This window comes from Clavelina lepadiformis, chromosome 4 (assembly GCF_947623445.1).
Source record: "Clavelina lepadiformis chromosome 4, kaClaLepa1.1, whole genome shotgun sequence".
NCBI classification, from domain to species: Eukaryota; Metazoa; Chordata; class Ascidiacea; order Aplousobranchia; family Clavelinidae; genus Clavelina; species Clavelina lepadiformis.
The window spans coordinates 16,768,263-16,790,975 of NC_135243.1; the positions used below are offsets into that span (position 1 = coordinate 16,768,263).

Below are 22,713 nucleotides of genomic sequence, written 5' to 3' on the forward strand. Positions count from 1 at the left end.
GTTTTACAATTGATATCAGTTCTACTAGAATTACACAATAAAAATGCATTGATTTAAAACTATGCATAGCTACAGTATATTATAGCATAAAACTATATCCACGAATTTATTACGTCAAAACAATTTCCAGTGACGCCAAAGGAATAAAAACATCAGTCTTGCACCATATTCGCGAACGAAAAAATACTTATACGCAGGAAATCAAAATCGCATTATTTGGTTTCTGCGTAGACGCCAAAGTCCAAACAAACCGTCTCCTTGTCTCAACCTCGTGCTCTCACACACGCCATATTCAGGCGATTAAACTTTGTAATCCAGTCTCGTGTCGCCCATTGCTTCACCTTATAATTGATAAAATAACAGAGACATAAGGGACAAAATTTACCACAACCATAATCTTCTTCCGTTTATATTATCTTTTTCTTTCTAGAAACTAATACCAGCTAAGTAATAGATTATATGATTATAGGAGTGGTTACAACATAAACGCCCTTTAAGTTGATCTCCTTTTTGCAGTTCGAGTTTTATTACCTCAAATTTTTGGGCCTAAAACAAGTATATATATATGAAATCATGCATTAGGTCGTTGCAGAGTTGAAGAATTTAAATAAAATTTACCAGCTATTGATTAACGGGGTTTTGAAAAGAGAAAACCGTATGTTTAACTTTTCTTCCCAATTTATTTTAGTTTGTTGGTGCTGCTCGTATAATAACGCAACACGGTCCAGTTGCCTTTACCTGCGACGATAAGTAATCGAGCGTATATCGCAACTGATAAAGGTAAAATGAAATCGTATCGAGGACTTGGGTGAATGCAAAGATAAGACAAACTGGAACTAGAGACGGTTATCAGTGGCACGTAAACGCTTATATATTGGTTGCAAAAACAATAACAATAGATTTGCACCAACTACAACTTAACTGCTAAAACGTCTTTTACATTTTGAAACTCAGATCAACTCGAGCCTATCGGATGACATGACTAGAGTAAAGTCTAAGTCAAGTCATTTGGCAAACAAAACTCGAGTTCGAACCAAGTCAATGAATTTCTACTTCGTTTAATACCTCGGTATAAGCGAAAAAAAAATTCATTTCAAATGTTACTTTAGTATTTTTCTATTGTGTAAGGACAAAAAACTGTTCTACTTTTAAGCCGAAAAGCGACAAGAAACAATAACAGGATTTTGAAAATATTTCGAACATTAACCAGAGTCAAGTATTTTACGCAATTTCCTGAAAAGGGACTCGAATCAAGTTAGGTTTTTGAAAAAAGTGACTGGAATCCGACTCAAGTCATTATGAATCTGCTGCTTAAGCTGTAATTTTAAATGAAATTATTATTTAATACTGCTGCTTCAGATATTAATAATCAAAAATAATTTAAAACTACAGTCAATAAATCAATACTTTTTAATTGATGTTGCATCGAAGTCAAAAACCTTGAAAATAGATATTCAGAAAATGAGCCACCGCGTGAGAACATCCTGTATCTGTTATTCACTTTATTGATTGGTATAAACTATAAATTAATAAACGAAATTGTAGGGACTGGCTCTATAAACTCTTCTAGCTGAACATTGTTTCATAAATGAAAAATACAGATTAGAAAGTGCGTTGTTGGCATGTGTCTGTCGTTTAACTATCCGATATGTCTGGAAAAATATTTGATTATTGTTTTTTCCGTGTCGATTCTCTTCGCAGCTATTCAGACAGCCTATTTATTTTAAAGATTATTATAATAACGAATTATTCAACACAATCATTTATGTGCAATCTACCGGTAGATGTCGCATATGCAATGAAACAACTGGCTTGAAGCTTATTTATTAATCCCCATTGTAGAATATAACTGTTGAAGACATAAAAAGTCTCGTGTATTTACTAAAAATTTAAACATTGTCGTTTTCATTTGATTATTTTATTGGTTTATAGAATTTATCAGTATAGCCTAGAAATGACTCAATTAACTTTAACCAAATCAATGTATGACTAATACGGTCAGCTATTAAGCATCACAGAGTAGTTAACTTTCTTTATCTTATACTTTGTGATTATTCAGTAGAACTAAATTTCTTTTATAGAATTTTTAAAAGTCTTTTATGTTGGCAAAATTTCATAACTGCAACACTATTTTACACGTTGTAAAGTCGAAGGGTTAAGCTTGAAGCTTTATAGGTTATATACTTGTTATGGAGTTATTATGTCGTCCCGCTATAATGGTTACCATTATATTTTTGCCCACTCACAAGCAATGACGAAAAACAAACGATACAATATTTTGTATGCAAAATACCTGTCAAACATTTATTCCAAGAAATTGTCGAAGTAAAGTCAAACACCATTGACTACAGTGTCAACATGCGTGCTACATTTTTAATACAATTATACGAGTACCATCACTGACATTATACCAGACGTTTTGACAAAGGTTTGCTAATTAACACGGAATTGATTTTTATCTCTATAGTTTAAAAACGGTAATTTCCCAACGTCTAGTTTGAAAAATGTTTTATTTTTCCAGGACGTATGAGGTCATGCAGGAAAGAGAATAAAACATTTACTCATATGGTTGACTGAGCTATATCCTTTGGGATACAACCCGTTTAAAGATGTGTGACATATGATACGTAATTGTCCCTAATGATTGACACCAGTTCTTTACTTGACGATATATTAACCTACAGTCTCGCCTTTTGCCTTTTTGTCGTAAACTTTTACACCAGCTGACCGTCATTACAAAGTGCGCAGGTGAAATCACTAGTGGACAATGTTGGCCAGAACTTGCCTTGTTGAATTATCAGCGCCAAACAATGGGCGGACTGGAGTCAAGATAATGAGAAATCACGAGCATAAATATTATGATAAGGTCGTGGTGATAAAATGGCCCGAGTACGAACACGCATGTAGTCCGTAACTAGCTCGATTAGCTGAAGAGAGATTAATCTCACAAGAATAACCAAAAAGAAAAAAAGATTGCTGCTTGACGTACCCAAAAATGTCTTAAACCAACTCACATACTACCAAATGCAGCCAAGAGCTAGTGGGTTTAGTGAATGTCGGAGTTGGTAATTTTACTAGAGCAGAAATATTTGCTTCTTTCGGTTTTAGTTGTTCTGCAACTAGCGTAGGGCCATAGGCCAATGGTTATATATTTTGTCTATATCAGCTCTGATTGTTTTCAAAAATTATTTCTGTAGATGTAGATGCTGTGTCGTATTTTTTGGTCTCGAAGAACTTGCAACCTAAATCTTTCTTTTAAACGTAGATCTTATTGGTAAACAATTAACTAGTACAATGGCGACAGGTCATTTTGTTTTGTCGGTATTTTTGATGTTGAGCATCTCTGTTCAAACTGAAGCGAATACGGAACGTCACGTGATCTATTGGAATACAGCAATGACGCCAGGGTAAGAATTTTTCATTTGCTGTAATAATGAATTTTTGATGATTATGAATTAATCTGTATTCAATTGATAAAGGCGAAATGAGTAAGGCTAAGTTTTGGTAGAATATGATACAGGTATATTCAAATAAAGTCCGCCAAATAAAATGCAAGTGAATTTCTTACAATATTGCAAGGCAATTTTCCGGACATCTGGACTAAGTTTTGTTAGATCAAGTTAGAAACGTGTTTGACCCCAAAGAAATTCTTATGAGTTTGACAATTGCGCAGTAAAACCGCACGCATCGCATAACAACCAGTTGAACGACGCGCCATTCTGATGGGACTGTCTGTGAGCAACAAATGTAGTCATTTTATGACCATCTCCGCTGCCATGCGATACAATGTGACATTCTCAGACTCTACTGAGTTATTGATTAAACGACTGCGTGTCTATTGTTATACCCACGTATGTATACTGACTGGTTTCCTTAATTAAAACGGTAACAAGTAAATCGGTCAATTTGTGACGTTTAGCGTCGCTTCGGCACATCCGCTTTCTCATGACCTGACGTTAGGAATTGTTTGTTAGTTGTTTTGTACCGTTGTGATTTCCCCTGTCACCATCACAAACAATCATGATTTGTGTAATGTGGGACAAATCTGCTGGGATCAAAAACTTTTTCTCAGCGTGGGCGTACATAACGTTTTCCGTGGGTTTTTAGGGAATTTATTTACAAAGAATAGTAAACACATCTTTTGTGAAGGTTTATAAACAAAACGTCGCTAATGAAAACACCTTAGTTGCCACGCTGATTTCATTCTTAAAGCATTACAGATTAGTTTTGCGTGTGAGTTATAATAATCACCACGCGATAAATGTTTTATGATGGCTGGGGGTATTGACTATTTAGAGCAATTAGCAATTGGCTTAAATAAATACAGAGCCTCCGTAACTTGAACAATAAAACTTTGCACGGTGCATTGTCTTTTTCAGAAAAATAAGTCGACTACGCCACTTCGGTCAGAACAATTGTCGCGGCTTTGCAAAAATTACCAAGCGACCTAAAGCTCGTGGTTAAAGATGTCCTATTGTGTAACCTTTTCTTACAAGTTTAACAAAACATAAAATAACAAACTTGCTTTCAGCGTTGCTCTCAACTTATCAATCTCCGGTGGCCAAAGTAAAGTTTTTCTTGTCCACAACGTTCAGTTCAAATATTTATTTTCCGTTCTCCGCCCGCCATAGAAATGGAAAACCTATCAAAAGAAAATAAAGGCTGAGACTATCAGATTATATCTGTCGAAAAACGTATCATTATTTTCAATAACAAATTGTTGGTTATTTTTCCAAGTTTAGGCACTTGTAGTAAGCTGCAAAGACATTCACTCCTGTATTGCGAAACAGATATAGATCACTGAGCTGCGTATTTCCATGACTAACTGATTTTATCTCCCGCACAAAAGTCAGGGTATTGTTATGGTGTAGAAAACTGTAAATAAGTTGATATTGCTCATGCAGAGAGTTGGAAGCCAAGTTGAGTGCCACTGCGTACGCCTCACTTTCAAATCTGTCATTTTTGGCAGAAATTTCCTTAAATTATTTAAATTTTAGCAATTAGAATGGAAGGTTAAAGTACTGATATATGCTTTTCTTCTGACAGATTGCCCAATGACGAATTTTGAAATCAATTTACATTTTTTCATAGACTTTCCGGAAAGGATTTTGTCGTAAACGTTGAAATTGGCCAGTTTATGGACATTCTATGTCCTCAGCACAGTCTCTTGGGAATTACGAATGGACCACGGGAACTTTCAACCTTTGACCTGTATAACGTCACGGAAAACGAATTCGATCAATGCAAATCGGGAGGTAAGTCGTAGTATAGAATTAGAAAATGGTATAGCAATCAATAGCATTAAAAATTCTCTGCTAAGAGGATTTTCGTTTTCAAGAGATACCTTAGTCAACAAAAACCGACAATTATTGTCAAAAACCGAGTCGTATGTCCCTAACCTTTTAACCTTTTTTGTCCCAAAACGCTATTTTTAAAGCGTTTGGATATAATCCGTTACGGTAAAATGTTTCAAATTTCAAATTCACACACGTGAAAATGTTAAAATGCAGTTAAACCTCTATAATCCTGCTAAGCTTTAGTCGGGTCGTTGCCAATTGCCATGGATTTAATTGTAGTTTTTGTTTATTTTTGACAGGTCGCAAGAATTTCATATTTACATGCGATCGACCGGAACGTGAAAATAAGCTGACAATAAAGTTTCAACTCATCAGTCCGTCACCTCTTGGATTTCGATTTCAATACTGCCAGGACTATTATTTGTTAGGTAGGAACATTTATCACTGCTTTAATCGTGTTTCATATTTTTGTCGTTATGCGTGAGAAAAAATATGGATATTTGGCGTTTTTATTGGAAAAAATTTCAGCTTTAAGTAATTACCGGTTTCTAATAATGTTTTGACGTTATTATGCGATGACTTGGCAGAATCTGAGCTTTTGCTTGGACGCCCATTTCATGTAACTAATTTTAGCTCGAAAAATTAATAGGTTTATGTCGATTAGAGTCAAAATTCACGCCCTTGCAGTACCGCCCTATATAGAGTAGACGTCCCATTATCAAATCAACCTTCTTCCTTGGTCATGGTCACGATTTGTTTGACATTTAGATTCTCCCGCGCTTATTTGGTTAGGTTATAGGCTTACTGCAGAAAACGTCTATCAAAGCGCAACATGATTTCAACCAATATGGAAAGTCTACTGACTATCTTATCAGACATATATACACTCGGGGCTAGAAAATAAATCATTTATGATACGATCCCCTATTGCTTTGCGGGAATAGGTTTTTGTTGGTAGAATTAGCAACACTCGTTTTTAGTTAATACAAGAATCTTACCAGTGCTTCTTTTTTATTTCACAGCTTCTCCACGCAGCCAGAGATCAAAGCCTGGCTGTCACCAAGACTTGACGCGACTTCGCATATCGGTTGCGTGCAAAGGTAGGTCCACAAACATAAAGCATCATGCAGTAAGGATAAATATGCAAGGAGTTTGCGCTATCACGCTGTATAATTTGTATTTGGTTTCGGTTATCAACCTGCACGCAGCACTCGGTGTTTATTCCTATTTTTACTTTACATATTTACGAAACTTTGCTCATTGTCGCTTATTCTTAAATAACTAGTTACTGGAAATGGAAAGAGGATTAATATATAGACCTAAATTCGTCAACACTTGACACAGCAGCGTGGCAATCATAGGCTTAAAAATTTGTAGAAAAACCCAAAAACGACATTTATGCCGTGTAGCCCTAGCTCTGGTAGTCTTTTGGTAGTGTGTTCTACATAACCTTTATATCTAAAAACGTAGTACTCCGACGAGTAAGTGGGCTGTGGAAAATAACATGAACGTCAATACCACTTAATCGTGGTAATAATAGGGCAGCGGTTTAATTGGCTATAAATGTGGATCTGTTAATTTATGTGCTCTACAAAATTGCCACTTGTCAGTGCTTTATGATGATTAAATTTAAGCTTGGCAATAAATAATTGATTGTTCTGCTTCGCATGATTTAAGTCTGCTTTTTTTGTCCACAGAAGAACCAACAACCACCACAACTTCTTCCACTACTACTACGACAACAACCACAACAACATCTACTACAAGAAAATCGGAAATGTCCAGACTTCTTCAGAGCAACAAGGATTACTCAGACTTCATTCGACGGTTGCTACATTCTGAAAAACAAAGCGTTTCCGTGGAAACTAACACAGAAAGCAAGGATCACTACTCATCTGTGGTTGTGCCCATGATCGTCCGACCTAACAACGTATTAAACAATGATTCTGAATCTAATAAAGAGCCTGAAGTACTTGCGTCAAACGGACAAAATGATGACGGGCGCAACAGCGCACAATCACCCCATTCAAACCTTTTTAATACTAAGATGTACATTTTCGTATTCTTTGCTGCAGTAGTTTCCATCCTTATTTCAGAGAATGTCACTCGGATATAGTCGTTAACACAGAAAAACAATTTTTCTCCTTCCATTGCTTTCAATGTCATCAGTCCGAGGTTTTTGGTTGTCTTTTTATAAGTTGTGGAATACTCAAGCTGTAAAGTTGGTTGATTTGTCAATGCCACACCACAGATGATCCGACAAGAAACTTACTTTTACTGTGGTAAGTGTCAATAAACAATCTTTTGGTCATAGTTTGGTTTAGAAAGAACCATAATGTTTATATTTAATCATCCGCAAAGTTTCTAAGTAACCGGCGGCAATAGACTGAGAGGTTTGTTGCTGAGTGGCTTCACTTAACCGATATTTTATTTATTAAATTTTAAAGAATTATCTGAACGGTGTTGACACAACGACAAACCAACCAGCTTTACAAGAAACACGACAATCTACCTTTACAGCGATGAAACCTCAACTTCGTTACATTTAATACAGAAAATGTAGCTCGTGGTAGGATGCGCTGATCAGCATTCAGCTTCATCTTTCCATCTACACTTTTTATGTGCAATTGCTTTTTCCTTCTTCACTGTTATTTTGTATCTATCCTTGCCCTAATCTTCCATGTTTGTTCCGTTGCCAAATGTTTTGCCAAATAAAAGAGTTTTCTGGCTTGATGTTCTGATTTGCAATTTATTATTTCGGATGCCTTTTAGGGCTGGAGCATGATATGAAAAGGAGTTTCGCACATGCCGCAAGGTGGCGAAAAGCGTAAACTAAAGTTCACGGTTTCTAGCAAAAGTTAAATTGACAAATAAAGAAACTTTTGGTAAATGGTAAGCATACATTTGTACTTAATATGCCGCTGGCTAACATTATAACCAAAAAATTATAGCAAAAAAGCTCATTTTCTTGAAATGGACCAATTCATCAAATTCCAAAAACCCAAATTCTGAAAAATATTTCTAGCTTTGTTAAACTGAATATTTCAAACCCACATAACAAACTACATATGTATATTCATATATATATGATTTTGTATAGTTATTACTTTCGTTACAACGATTTTGTAGATTAGAAACGCTACTAAGCAGTGTTATACTTACAACCGGTGTATGTTAATGAGCTTAGTAACCGTTTTCAATTTATAATAAAGGTTCAAATGCCGGTAAAAGCGTTGAACAGATTGATTACAAATAAGCAAATACTGCAAAACTGCTATTGAAATAAACTGAAAAAACCTAGAGGATAGAAACAAAATTTTTCTGTAAAATGATAAACGCCTAGCAAAGTTGACAGCGCACTTAAAATTTCATGCTTGTTAATCGATCTAATTCCCAAGTGTAGCCTATATGTACGTGACTGTACCCAGCATTACGATAAGTGTTGACGTTATGATAACAATGTCCATAAGTTTTGGTCTAAAAATAAGTTATATCTGCTTTCGCCAAAAGAACCGTTAACGGTTAACTATCTAACGCATATACGTCCATTTCATCAAAAATGACTTGTTGCATGAAACCTGTGTTATCTCGCTTAACCGTCACTTTCTTACGCCTTGAAACATTTTGTTTTGTCGCAATAAAAACTCTCAAGAGAAGTTGCAGTAACTCTTTATTCTGAAAATATGTTTTAATTATCAAAATTGTAAGAAAGAAGTAAAATTCCTTGTGAAAAGTGACTGGTACAAGAGGACTTATATACGAAACTGCTGTTAACGAGCATTGACAAAATCTTTTGCGTTAAAGCAATATTGTAGCATGTTAAGAGATTCACTTTATCGTTTACTGCATGTTGTATTTAACGTTGTTGCAAAATGTATACGGGAAAAAATGCCTAAGCACTATGTGTGGACAATAGAAAGAATGATAAATGTTAGTGCAAAATATTCTTAATAGAATGTTTAAAACGACTTCAAAAATAAAATTACTTAAAAATCGTTTACAGCTTTCCCATGCTTAACAAGAAGAATAATGAACATTTATGATGCAGTACGGCTATTTATACACTATTTCCTGTCCTTTAGGAAGCTAAGCCTGATGAGCATGACCATACGAACATGCATTATTTGAGTAAACTGTTAAGTTTTAAGGTCAACTGTGTTTTTGTTCGTTTCATAATTTAAATTGCTATCGCTTCGCAAAAGACTATTGGGTCTCTCCAGAACTCGATAACATCCGTAAATTTGTGAAACGCTGTACAGAAGGAGTCGCTATTTGTTAGGAGAAATGAAGCTAGGTATAACCGCGAAAAATAAATCGATAGTTCGATTTAAATTAACTCTTATCTGGAAATTCCCCATAACGGTAGTTTTTGATTATCACGAGGAAATTATTATTAATAACGTTTGTTTGTTGCTTATTGTCCCAATGTAAATACGTATAATACAAATTTGTATTGAGCAGTTTGTGACAGAATGTTGGGTATTCACATGCTTTTATTAACTATATTGCGCAATGTGCATCATGGCATAACTTTTTATGGTAAGTCAGTTACATGGTACAGACGTAAATCTCTGGTTTCTGTCAAAAAGCCTCTTTAGCCGTTTAGTGGAAGATCTAAAGCTTACCAAAGTTTAAATTGCGTCTAAGTGTGCATAAGCTTCTGTAATAATCAGACAAAGACTTTTTTCTTGAACATAACAACCCGCTGTGTAGAGCGTTTTTCTTCGCTTCGTGTCTCGTATTCCGCGGACCAAAGACGAGAGACCCGTGAAGGTTGTTGTATCATTTTGTTTTGCAGAGAACAAACTAGTTCAGTACTAATGGCCTCTTCGTTACTGAAAAGGCCTTGCTACTGTCGACGGTTTAGAAAGTTTAACGACATGATCGGTCTGAAGGGTTTGACGAAGGCTAATTGCAAACTTTGTGGCTAGAATTTGAGCATTATATGAGCATCACAAATCCAGTATTAATGCAATACATGTACTGTAGGCTACTGTACATCCCATAGCTGCCGTTTTGTACGCTTATGTTTGTTTTAACATGGGACTGTTAAAGCAATTAAAAAGAAATTAAAAAGCAACTGCGTAATAGGGAAAAATGAATTGCATTGCATTTTAGACTGCTTATATAGAAAGGCTACTTACAGGTTACTGTCGAGAAAACGGTGAAAGTAATACATACGGTGTTAGCTGAGCATCCTAGCACTTATGTGAAGAGGTATGTCATGTTGAGGATCAGCAATGTTTATTTAATTCGAAATGCTTTTGCTTTTAATATGGGAGACTGAGCGTCTCCATATCAACATGAGATGGGTCAGGTACACTTAATGTCCGACAAATGTTTGCCTAAAATTACTGAGTGAGTCGGCTGTGTTCATTTATCAGCAGATAGCGCTGACGTAGATATTGGCCACATTCTGCAGTAAAAGTAGGTTGGCGACACATTTGTTTGCTTGGACTAACACTGATTTTTGGCTTGTCCGATAGTTTTACAAACGTGTTTAATAACCATGTTCAAATTATAGTTTGCATGGTGAACCTGTTTCTGCTGTTGTTTGCGTTGCGTACCTGCATACACATTTGCTGTAATGAAGTTTATTGTTAGACTTTAACAAACACTATTTTTCTTAATGCTTAGGTTGCATACTTTATAAAGGTGAATGCGCAAATCTTGTACTTGACGCACACTTGCTACGAATTTCTTTGATTGTCTCAAAGAATTTTGTCGAAGAAAGCAATCAACGAGACAACACTTTCTGTTTTCTCGCCTGGATCGTGCCACTTCGGTGTAAACTCGGTATCAAGAATCATGATTCGGATTATATTTCTAGTACTTGTTATAACCGTCGACGTATCGTCACCCACGAAAAGACATGTGATTTACTGGAACTCACAGATGACGCCACAGTAAGTATATAAGATCAGAAACTGCTACGAGATATTATTTAGGTGCAAACTTTGATATAGTCTTACTTTTTTAAAGTGGCGCTTCGTCGAATATGATCAATAGCGTTTAAGTTGCTATAAATTCGTGTGCGGTGTTACTAATCACGCTTGTTCAAAGACCCCTTTCGACCTGTTATAGTGAATTAATGTCTGAATTTAATGACGTAAACGAACAGCCGATATGAGGTTGGCGCCATGTAGTAGTTGCGTCTTGACGTCCATGCCAACGTCAATTAAATTTTCACGCCTATTAACACAACTCCTCTGTACCTGTAATACTGGTGCCATGCACTGTGAGTATACTTGGTTTTGATATTTTATTCTGTTATCTATTGTTTTGTTTTGATTACAATGTGAAAAATACATTAAGCACCGAAAGCAACGAATTTTACCTCGAAACCTTGCGATAAATTTGTTAAGATTGCAACCGTCTTATCAGTCGTTGATACGCGATGTGTGTTGATTACGTCAGTGCATTGATTGCGGTTTACAGCATGTTAAAGGATTTTCAATTATGCACTGAATAATTTTAGCGGATTTCTGTTGGGAAAGTTTTAAGTCGTCCATTGTTTTTTTCAGCTGGAATAGAACGAAACGCAATTATAGTTGTAAGCTTCAGGGATTATCACAGCGTAGTGTGCTAATCTATTAAATCAATGACTGCAATGCAAACAATAAAATCATGGCATTAGACCTTTTGCCTTGTGCAAGACTGGTAAATTTTTAAAAGGATTTACGGCGATTGGGTTGTCAAAACTTATAGTTGATTTATACAGTAATGATGGAGAGAAGGTGCTCGATTAGCATTGACGCTAATGAAGTATTCCGCCACAAAACGACCGCATACTATCCGTGCTTTTGACGAATTAATAGCATAATACACACTCAGTGTTTGCTTAACGCACATGCAAGCCGGGACATGCATAACCTTAAATGGGCTAAAAATTACCCGATCGATTTAGCCGAAAAATTCACGATCATTAAGTCAACTTTTCTGATAGATACATCAAAACGAGACACAGTGTGCCCCAGAATTGTAATTACGACTTAATTTTTAACCGGTCCCATGCACATTTCAAATCGGGCCATTCAAGTTTTATATCCAATCGATAATGGCATTGTCTGGCGAACAACTGACGCCGCTTCCCTTTACTTTATGTGTCGCGTCTTCATCTGGCGTTTGCAGGAAGCTTGCTGTCGATTAATTAGTTTTGTATCTGTGGGGAACCGTTTGCATTTGTTCGCACTCTGACTAACCTTGTCAAACGATCGAACATGGAAGTTTATCTGGGCCTTGGCCAATTCTGATATCAATTGGGACTTGTGAGGTGTAAGGCCTTCTTAGTTTAGCTTAGAAATGACCGTTTTCAGTTTGTTCAATTGCCGTTACATATTTTCCTTCTGGCTTGTTATTCTGCCAACAGTAAAACTTGTCTCGTCATATTCATCTGATACGTAGAACGTTCCTATACGATAAAGGTAATGAAGGCTATATATAAATTTGAGCCAAATAGAACGGCCCCATATATGGTGCTAATTTTTCCAATTGCAGTATACGAAGTTAGAAGAAGTCTTGCATGATTTACTGTTGTTCGTGCAGTGTTGTGAAGATTTCTATCTTCAATTTAACGCTCTTGTTAACAGGCTAATGTGTGTTTTGTGTATATCACGTCGCTCTATCAACCACGACTATGATTTATAGCCTTGAGCTAAAAACGTCGACAAACATTGATTTTATGAAGCTGTTAGCAGACACAGCCTTTCCGGCTGCACTGCTATTGCCGACAGGTTACTTTATCTTGCACCAAATATGTATTTGATGGAATTAATTTCAATCCATGGGCTTGGTCAGAATTTAGCAGAAAAAGGAAAAATATAATTTGTTCATAGTGCAAGTGGAATAACCAATTCCAATTTCGAGCTCATATGTAATGAACTTGCTCGGGCGAGTCCTGGTTTTATCATGTAAACGTGATAGGAGTCTGCTTTACATTTATTAGCTCATGAACTAAGTATACAACCAATCTAGCCTAACTTAGCTTGAACACGCAAAATAAACCTCTGTATTTGATTTGTTGCGATGGCGAATATCAATTCTGATAAAGTCAAAACTTCAACATTGACCAATATTTCACGACCACGATGCGTGATTCAATTTAGGGGTTATTTTAAATATACTGTAACTTGGAAAAGTGTTTGCGGTCCTTTCCTGCTTATTTAAGGAAGTTTTTTCAGTTTACAAATTATGTTATTCGTAGCACCGCCGGAGATTTTCTGAAAACTTACAAAACAAAGACTGATGCGCTGTGAACTTACTATGTTTCATCAAGTTCATAAAAGGCTTCTGGTATGTAAAACAACAAACATCAACTTCAATCAAACACGCCAACGATCCAAGTGATTAGCTTACAGTACGACAGTGTGGAAACAAAATTAACGCCCCAGACAGACGCACTTTGACAACAGTTCAAGGCATTCTTTTGCTTAATCGTTCAACTATTGTCGATAAACGATGAACCGAAATTTTATACCGACTAATATGGTAGTGATGCGCAAGGGGCGTAAATGCAGTCTCTTGACATTTTGCATACTCTTCATACGTTCGTATGACTGTCAAAAAGATATCGATCTTAACTCTATTAACATTTTAAGTTTTGAGAAATGTATTGTTGATAGCAAAAACCACCCAAATTAATGGATCGTTATCTACTGTACTGTAGCGCTAAGCGTTTTTGAAAATTCTTAGTAATCCAAAATCAAACTGTTTAGTGTTATCGCTTATTACCACTTGTGGTTGTTTTATAGAACCTTTAACAATATCAAATGCTATGGTAAAACAACAAACCGTTAAAAGTCGCTTGTTATATATTTTACGCTTAAGATGATGGTAATTGAAACTTAACAACTGTTGGCTGTTAGCGGGGATCAAATTGTTTTACGATGGTGCTCATAGTGTTTGAAGTTGGCAAGGTGGCAGTCATTAAATGGTGTTGAATTATTATCGATTAATTCATAGATCAGTCAAATGCAACTAATGAAAAAAATGAGCACCATTGTTCTAAGCGCGCCTGTTGAAACACGACAAGTGCCAATTTTGTTTTAATGAGTTCAGACAATTATGAAAATCACAACCAATGACTGACGCGCAAAATTACTTCAACAATCGCAAAAAAACGTGACTGCCAAACCTCTAGTAATGTGGTGTAAGACTGGGTAACTTGTGTTTATTATCGCTTTGCAGGCTCAAGAAATTATCTCGAGGACTTTGCAACATGTCTAATTAGCCATCTTGATATCAAATATGGTGTTTTTTGTGGTTAAAATTGATACGTTCTTTCATTAACAATGTTTTATGGGAATGCCTGGTCGGTTTGCTAATGTCGCAAACTATTGTTTCACATTATGCTGTAGTACGTCAATGATTTGCTATCACATGGCTGCTTGATTAATCAGGATTTACTGCCAAGCCTGCTTACGAAAGGTCAGAGTTCGATGCACCTCAAAAGGGCCGCTGGACAAGACAGCAATGGATGACATTATTTACAAAGCCAGGGTCCTCTCCTGGTATCTTTAATACACTTAAGCCTAATTTAGTAACAGGATTATCAAAGCAGTTGTACCAAATGTTAAATCTTTATTAGCTTATCTTCTTTGTAAAATCGCTCACTGCTTTCCATAAAAACTGCAAGTTTCTGCCCTGCAGGCCGATATCATACATTAAATATTTATGGGGCGTTCTAGATTATTCTGTAGCTCTTGCAATTTTAAAGGTAGAGCATTCTTGTCCTTTCCGAATTTAAACGAGCGAGTTGTGAAAACTTCCACTGTATTTACCATTGCTGTTGTTTTGTACAAAACAGAAATCTACTTTTATTGTGTTGGTATAGTTTGTCAGTGTATAACCCAAACTACTTAATGTAACGTATTTACGCACCATGTTTGTATTTCACACGATACTATAATCTGTATGGACAGTAGCCTACACAACAACACGTACAAGTTGATTGCCAAATTCTATTTAAAGATCTTCACCCATAAGATAACCACAAGCCTGTACGAGGCCTGTACTGTACGTCCTCCACTATATGGGATTGTACACTTAAAGCACTGCATCTTTGGTCATGTGTTTTGTTCCATGTGTTTTGTGGTTTCTATATTGCTATTTTAAGCGTAACTGGTGTCAAATAAAAAACAGGCTTGTTACGACCCAGAAAAGCCGAAAACCCCAATTAAGAACATTTGCGTGGCAACTGGGTGAGGGGACTGGCGTGTCCCGGCATGGGGTGTTACGCTTTCCTAGCTAAGCAAATAAACGGAATGACTTAGTTGCATAAATTCTTAGCATATCTAAGGTAGACCGACGCATAAACCTAGGCTAGCAAATAGTTAAACAACGTCTTATTTCATACCTTGCCTCCCGTGAAGGAGTTGAAGCGTAACTAGGACCACTGGCTTACTCGCATTTGTTGATTGATTGGCGATAAGTCGTAGACGTTTTCGTGGAAAGTCAGGGTTATGGCATTTTGGGTATGTTTTACATTGATCATGTGTCCTTTCAACGATTAAAAATGCCAATCCATCACATTCGAAGTAATCTTTAAAAATGTGGCTTGGCTTCGCAATATTTTTGTGAAATTTATCTTTCTATTGTGGCTGCAATGCGTTGGCCGGGATGGTTTTATATTGTGTTGACCAGTCGATGAAGACAGTTAGATTTTTAGAGAACTTCTTTTTGAAATTTCAAGTAGGAATTATCTTTGATCTATCTTATACTGTATGTTATACCTCCTGTAGACGTCATGCAAATACATTTTTCCCTTAAATGACATATTCCGTTTAATCGAAAAGCCTCAAATAAACAGTAGAAAGGGGATGTGACGCAAGAAAAGCTTTAAAACTAATTTTAGAAATTTCCCGTGGATTCTTGGAGTCTGTCATCGTTTTGAATTTTGCCACCGTAAGCTGACCCGAGTTTGAAGAGCACAGACAAAAAAATATTACCCAAAAATTTGGACTGACAGATAACGATGAGTTTTCTTTGACCAGTAATAACGCTCGTGTCAGTTTGTTTTTGTTGGAAAAATTAAAATTAACGAGTCTTTGCCTGACGCACGCTTTTCTTACATATTTGACTAAAAAAGTGAAGATGAGTTTTTTTCACGCAAACGAAATTATGCCCTCTTCGTTATGTCTTGTACATGGGCCTGGCTTGAGTTATAATTATCTTTTCTCTGTAGCTGTGAAACTAAACATACTTGTGTTGATGGTATATCCCTAATTGAAATTATGCTTCACACTTCGCTTCATGCTATATGTGCAGGTGTTTCGAGGCTTCTTAAACAGTATAAGCCGTTAATGAACCAGTAATTGCTGACCGTTGTCTTGTTTTCGTTGGACAATAATAACCAGTGTCTAATGTTTCAGTGAATATATGATATTGATCGAATCTTTGTGGTTCATGTTGGCGAACATGTTCTGTTCGGCACGGTGCTATGTTGGATGGTTTTGAACAAACGCAATACGAAGCATCTTTCATTTAACACGCCTAACCTTGACTTTTAGACGTAACTTAGGGAGTTTGTTTATGTCTCAAATACGATGTTGTTTCATTAGATTGCTCAGCAAAGAGGAATGGGTACTTCCTGTAAAAATTGGAGAATTTATGGACATCCTCTGTCCTCAGAAAAGCTTGATGGGGATAACTCATGGTCCGGGAGAACCGGAGGTTTTCGACCTGTACAACGTAACAGAAACAGACTTTGACAACTGTAGCCATGGAGGTAAGTTTATTAATGATGCATGGAAGCCGACTTCAGTTCACAGCCGAAAAGTGTATTGATTCAGATGGTGGAGCTGTCGGCAAGCGCGTAAAGTTTCGTCGCGTTTTGCGTCTACCTTTTATTTTGTAATATTTAGACGCTCCACAAACATTCTCCCGCTTCAAATCAAAACAAGGTAATATATCACGAAGCGAAATAACGTGCTCAAGATATCATTCCGACCTTGTCAAGTAACGGATCATTGCCTACGCGAACGATCCCTTGGTTTTCATTACGTGATGCCTTTGTTTTTGCCAAGCGCCTTCCATACGTTTGTCGATTTAATGTAAAAGATGAGGTGAAAAAACAAAACATGTGGTAGAAGTAGAAGCACAACACAAACATCAAGCACAAATAATAACAAGTATATTCGTTTTCATCCTATAACCATGTACGTTACGTTACCAGATTCATGCTGAATGTGTGCCTCCTTGAAAGGTTATAAATCGCTTTTAAAATCAAAGTATTGTAAGTTACCTTTATGGGCGTATTAGTCATAATTAAATTTACTTTTAATCTTTCCTTACCACAACATACACCGATAGGGTTAAAAACACTTGTGTTATCTCACGTTACCCGAAAAAATCTCCCTTTTCACTCAAATTTTTTTCGTGAACCAATAACGATAAGATTATGAAATATTGATGAAGGCCTCGCCCGTAAGATTGCTCAAATAAACAACAGCATTTTATTCTTTACTCGGCACAACGTACAACGAACGGAGTCAGTCAGTTTTATAAAACACTTTTATAAACAATGGTACCTTTCCTTAAATGCATTTCTTATAAAAAAGGGAAGTGTGATTGTGAAGTTTAAGCCCTCTTCTTTTTGGTACGGTTGTATTCAGCTGAATGGTTAATGGTCGTTCAAGTGATGTACAAACACTCATCTAGAATAAGCCGCACTCTTGAAATCATTCTAATCTTACGTTTACCTGGGAAATGATATTCACCAGTTTGAAAGGTTCGTCTTCATTACAATCGATTTACCATTCTTGGGTGGTGAAAGTTTCGTATCTAAAATGGCGTCTTTGTTGGAAAGTTACCAGTTTTGGTGAGACTTTTTTGTAAAAACCCCTTTGGGAGTTCTGGGAGGATTTGTTTGTGAAAACCTAAGACGTTTCGCTTAACATTGTGTTTATTGTTTCTTTTTCTAAGGCTAAGTGTCGTTAAATGGCTTGCTATTATTAAATCCTGTCGTATTGGTCGATAGGCCTGCCACGCGGTGACTTGCCTCATTATGTTTACAACCTACTTAGCTTTTAAAAGTTGTCCAAGTATCAAGTTACTCTTACGGACGAAGTTTTTGTCCCACATGCTATAATTATTTTGCTACAGTTGATCAATGACGTAATGCTTTTTCTTGAGTAAAATTAACTTTTGGTCATGCTTTGTTTATTTCAGGTAAAAATAACTTCATATTCTCCTGTAATTTGCCCGAACAAGAAAATAAGCTGACAATTAAGTTTCAACTCATCAGCCCCTCGCCACTTGGATTCCGTTTCCAATATTGCGAAGATTATTATTTTGTCGGTAAGTGTTTTCCAGTGTTATATGCTTTGAACGCACCTGTTCGTACCTTGTCCCATCAACATTGGTCAAGAAAATCGCTAGATGGCACTGATATTTGGGTAAACAAGGCAAAAATACACTGATATATTTTAGCTCTTAGAGAAAGCCAGGTGCTGAATTAAGCGTACGGGGCAATTACATAATTTGTACAAGCTTGTCCAAACGTGGGAATCAAATTAGGTTAAAATTTTACGTATAGTTGCTATCTCTTATTCGATACTGGACTGTTGCACAAAATCAGACATTTTGCCTTATCGCAAAAGCCAGATCGTATGTGATGCAATGGCGTGAGAAATTAGTTTTCATATTTTCTCATACGTTATTTACACTAGCTTACCAACAAGTATGTGAATTTAAGTACAGCTGGCTTCTTTTAAAATTAGGTAACCTTGATTGTCTCATGGCGTAAGCGGAAGTTCACTTGATATCAGGAAATGTTATATTATAATTACCTTTCACCATAGTTAACCTCATTTAATGTAATATACCATTGGCTGTTGTCCATCTACAATTTAGGTGCTAGCTATAGGCCTTAGTATTTTTATTTGGTGCTTGTGATATTGACAACTCCCAATTTTTCACTGAATAATGTGTTTACTTCTTAACGCTGAAGTACTGTAGAAGCAGATTTTAATAAAGTTTGTTTTTCATTTTAGCCGTTCCTCGTGTCAAAGACTTGAAACCAGGCTGTCAAGAAACCATATCTACAAGACTTCATATATCGGTAGCTTGCAAACGTACGTATTTTCAAATACAAGTTTTGATACATCCAATGAATTTTACCCAAAATTTGGCTAGTTTGCGTCACCTGAAACGTTTGATTGGGTTCAAAGTTGTGCGCATTTCCTTTGATGACGAACCATTTTGACGTCTTTCCTTTTACTTCAAAACCTGTAACCATTCAGTTTAGTCTTCCGAATAATCGTTATTATTTCCTCCATACGCAACCTGTATAAGAGAATGGCAGACATAGTAACGTGGGAATTTGCTTGTCTATGATTCTGCTCATTCACTATTATGATTTTGTATACAACAGACGGAAGGCCAAATAGACCGAAAATAACTACCACAACAAAAACAACAACAACCACTTCAACTTCCAGTACAAAAATGAACACTCGTCCAACGACTACTGTGAAATCTGTCTCACGAAAAGAAGAAGATTTAGTTATTCCAAAAGTCGTTCCGCCTAGCAGGCATCCCGAACCGGACAAAGTACAACAACAGTCTCAAACAGACAAGAAAAACGGAGACGGAAACGCCTCTATTCGGTACCACGCCAAGTGGCCAGTAATAATTATGTCGTCACTGATCAGTCTTTTCCTTGTCAGCTTTTTAACAACCTCCGATCTTTGCGTGACGGTCACGTGAAAGTCCGGACACCAGCTGCTTTTTGAAAACGAAATAGAGTGAAGCCAAATGTCGGTGGTGAAATGTGGGAGTACACGAACAATTGAACATGTGGGGTTTGGTGTTGGTCGAAATACGTTTTTATGTCGAAGAATTCATTTCGCTGTTAGATGATGTTTCAGTTTTATTCATGGTGTAGCAAGCTACACTTGACTAAAGTAGAGAATCTTAATGGCCTGCTTTTGAACTTGGTTCAATGCCCACATTTACACGAGACATTTAGTGCATTTCACCTGTTAAAACTGTCTCCGCGTTGAATTAAGAGTCTACTATTTGAACGTATTTCCTTTCCTCTAAACGCAAACGTTGGAAAGGAAGTAATTTGTAACTAATTACATGCTTTATTACGTGACTCAGTTCTTCTATGGGCTTTCGTTGGTTTTTCTTTTATTTATATTATATCACTGTGAAGTCGTGTTCTTTATTATAGGCTGCCATTACTTACGCCGTAAATATAGTAAAGCAATTGTTGTGACAATGTATGTGACGAAAGCATCGGTAGATCCGACTAACAGGTTTTTCCAGCGTTATACATATACCATTAAATGCTGCTGACCCTTCAAAATTATAGAATTCTTTGTGTTGATTTTCAACGGTTGAGTGGTGCATATCAGTTTTACTGATCTCATTTTGATTTCATTTTTTTGGTTACATATCCGTGAAATATAATTACAATACCGCAATAGTATGAAAGACCCTGGTTGTTTTAGTTGAGCAAAGTACTTATCTTACGTAGTTCAGGCTGTATGTTGGCGAACTGCAAAAACGCAGATTAAAATAAAATCCCCATAAAAATTTCACCAGGATCCATGACCCAGGTCCTTGTAGATTGAAAAATAGGACAAAGAAAAGGAAAAAATTGTAAACCGCTATACTATCATTAGGATAGGCCAAAACAACATTAATACACTGATCCCCATGCTGCTTCAGGGCGTAGGCCGTAGGACGATGTCTTGTTTTGGTGTAAATCTTACATGTTTTCATCCTGCTTTGGTTGTGTTCCCATACATTGGTCTGTAGGTTGGCGTCTACTGCAAGTAGATTGGATTTTATAGCAGCTTCTATTAACGTAAAATCAATTTAACTACAGGTTTAGTTCGCCTGCTGAGATGGGCTTTACGACGCGTGAAAGATTAATTGCTATTGACAATACAGCGTTTTAGCTTAACTAACCGCTGAGATATTGTTGCTTGGGTAGTAGGTGATTACTCAAGCGATTTACGAGTTTTTATTTCAGTTTAAGAACAAAATGTTTTCAGATTTGTTGGTTTTTAAAGTTTACGAATCGGAAAACGAGCTGATTGATCTTTAGAATGCCGATACTGTTTCATCGTGCGTAACGAGTAACGACTGCAAAAATCAATCAATATTCTATTTGCTTGTGTAACATTGCTTGACAGGCTTAAGGTGCAAGGTTTATATTTAGTGAGTGTTTAATCATTAAGTTCGTCGCCATTTACATACACAAACATTACTTACTAGTAACTGCAGAAAATAGGTGGTGATATTTCCGATGACTCATAATAATAATTTGCTTTCTTCCTTTCGAGTTCTTAACTATTGCTATCTGAGTCGTTATATGGGTCAGTTCAAAGACCGAAAATAAAATGCTCTTGAAATTTTCTACCTATCTTTTTCTATGCCGTTGTGGAATAGTTTAATTTTTGTTCTGGTACATTGAGCTTAACCGAACGATTTTCTTTCGATAAAGTCTTCATGTAGTTATCTTCAATTATGGTGCTTAGTGAAATTTACCACTGATATAAATAAACAGTCTTAGGTTTAACAATTATATTTCACCTCACAAGCGTGTTTCAAACCGCATGTGTTGAGAAAAGAATGTGGATTGTAAATGGAGTTTCTTCAACGCAGCGTTTACCTATACCGGTATTTATCACTTTGTTTATTATACAAGGGTTTACAGTTAGGTGAAAGGACTCGACTGTGCTGGCATTTTCTCATTATTTTTAAGAGAAACCGCGCACTATGAGGAAAATCAGTTACCGGTCGCAACTTTTAGTTTTAAACACACACGTTATTTGGAGTGGAAAGCAACGTTTTGTTGATTTCAAAATAAGCGAAGACGCTTATCGCACTAAGACCGTCTCTAAGGACCATTTAATTTGTTCTTAAAATATGCAAGTTGTGTTTTAACATGGATGTAATATGCAGCATTGTGGATTAGAATGATCTTATGATCCCAAGGGTTATATTTTGATTGCGCTATAAGTGTATCAGGCTTGACATGTATGTACGACTAGTAACTAGTATCGCTGTAAAACACATTCATTTGCAAATCTAACTCTGCTCAATGCAAGACTTTTTGCAGTGATGTTATGTAACAAATCGACAAAAGCATAACAGAATGATGGTTTTTAATTTTTGCAATGTACTAACAGCATGCAAATGTTGTTTAGAAGTTGCAGTTTTAAAATATGTGTGTTAGTACAATATAGCATACGTAAAGTATCAAAAAGCGATCAGGATATTTGCTTAACGTCCAATATTGTAGCTAAATGTAAACCGTAAAATCGCAACTTACGATAACAACCACGATAAGCATCGTAATGAGTTACATGTGATAAACGCAATGCACGTGTTAGTTAGATAAAACGTTTCTCGAGCTGCTGTACAAGACACATATTAGTACGCTATACTAATCTTGCTCATA

The 22,713-nt window shown here is 36.3% G+C and overlaps 2 protein-coding genes across 2 annotated transcripts; both read left to right on the forward strand.

The window, feature by feature from the left end:
- The first annotated feature begins 3,091 nt into the window (after positions 1-3,091).
- LOC143452041 (uncharacterized) lies at positions 3,092-8,030 on the forward strand. Its single transcript, XM_076952862.1, has 6 exons — positions 3,092-3,407; positions 5,092-5,255; positions 5,597-5,725; positions 6,320-6,397; positions 6,995-7,579; positions 7,745-8,030. Exons 1-5 carry the CDS (start codon positions 3,295-3,297, stop codon positions 7,411-7,413), a joined length of 903 nt encoding a protein of 300 aa, XP_076808977.1. The 5' UTR covers positions 3,092-3,294; the 3' UTR covers positions 7,414-7,579; positions 7,745-8,030.
- A 2,878-nt stretch (positions 8,031-10,908) lies between these two features.
- Positions 10,909-20,725, forward strand: LOC143452321 (ephrin-B2-like). The gene is made up of 5 exons (XM_076953243.1): positions 10,909-11,203; positions 16,856-17,022; positions 18,465-18,593; positions 19,289-19,369; positions 19,669-20,725. Exons 1-5 carry the CDS (start codon positions 11,106-11,108, stop codon positions 20,001-20,003), a joined length of 810 nt encoding a protein of 269 aa, XP_076809358.1. The 5' UTR covers positions 10,909-11,105; the 3' UTR covers positions 20,004-20,725.
- The last annotated feature ends 1,988 nt before the right edge of the window (positions 20,726-22,713 follow it).

Bases quoted from the DNA above. Each gene is read 5' to 3' on its own strand.
- LOC143452041 (XM_076952862.1), top strand. From the start codon at position 3,295: ATGGCGACAGGTCATTTTGTTTTGTCGGTATTTTTGATGTTGAGCATC. The intron at 3,408-5,091 runs GTAAGAATTTTT...ATTTTTTCATAG, and splicing joins AATACAGCAATGACGCCAGG to ACTTTCCGGAAAGGATTTTG. The intron at 5,256-5,596 runs GTAAGTCGTAGT...TATTTTTGACAG, and splicing joins CGATCAATGCAAATCGGGAG to GTCGCAAGAATTTCATATTT.
- LOC143452321 (XM_076953243.1), top strand. From the start codon at position 11,106: ATGATTCGGATTATATTTCTAGTACTTGTTATAACCGTCGACGTATCG. The intron at 17,023-18,464 runs GTAAGTTTATTA...TGTTTATTTCAG, and splicing joins TGACAACTGTAGCCATGGAG to GTAAAAATAACTTCATATTC. The intron at 18,594-19,288 runs GTAAGTGTTTTC...TTTTCATTTTAG, and splicing joins CGAAGATTATTATTTTGTCG to CCGTTCCTCGTGTCAAAGAC.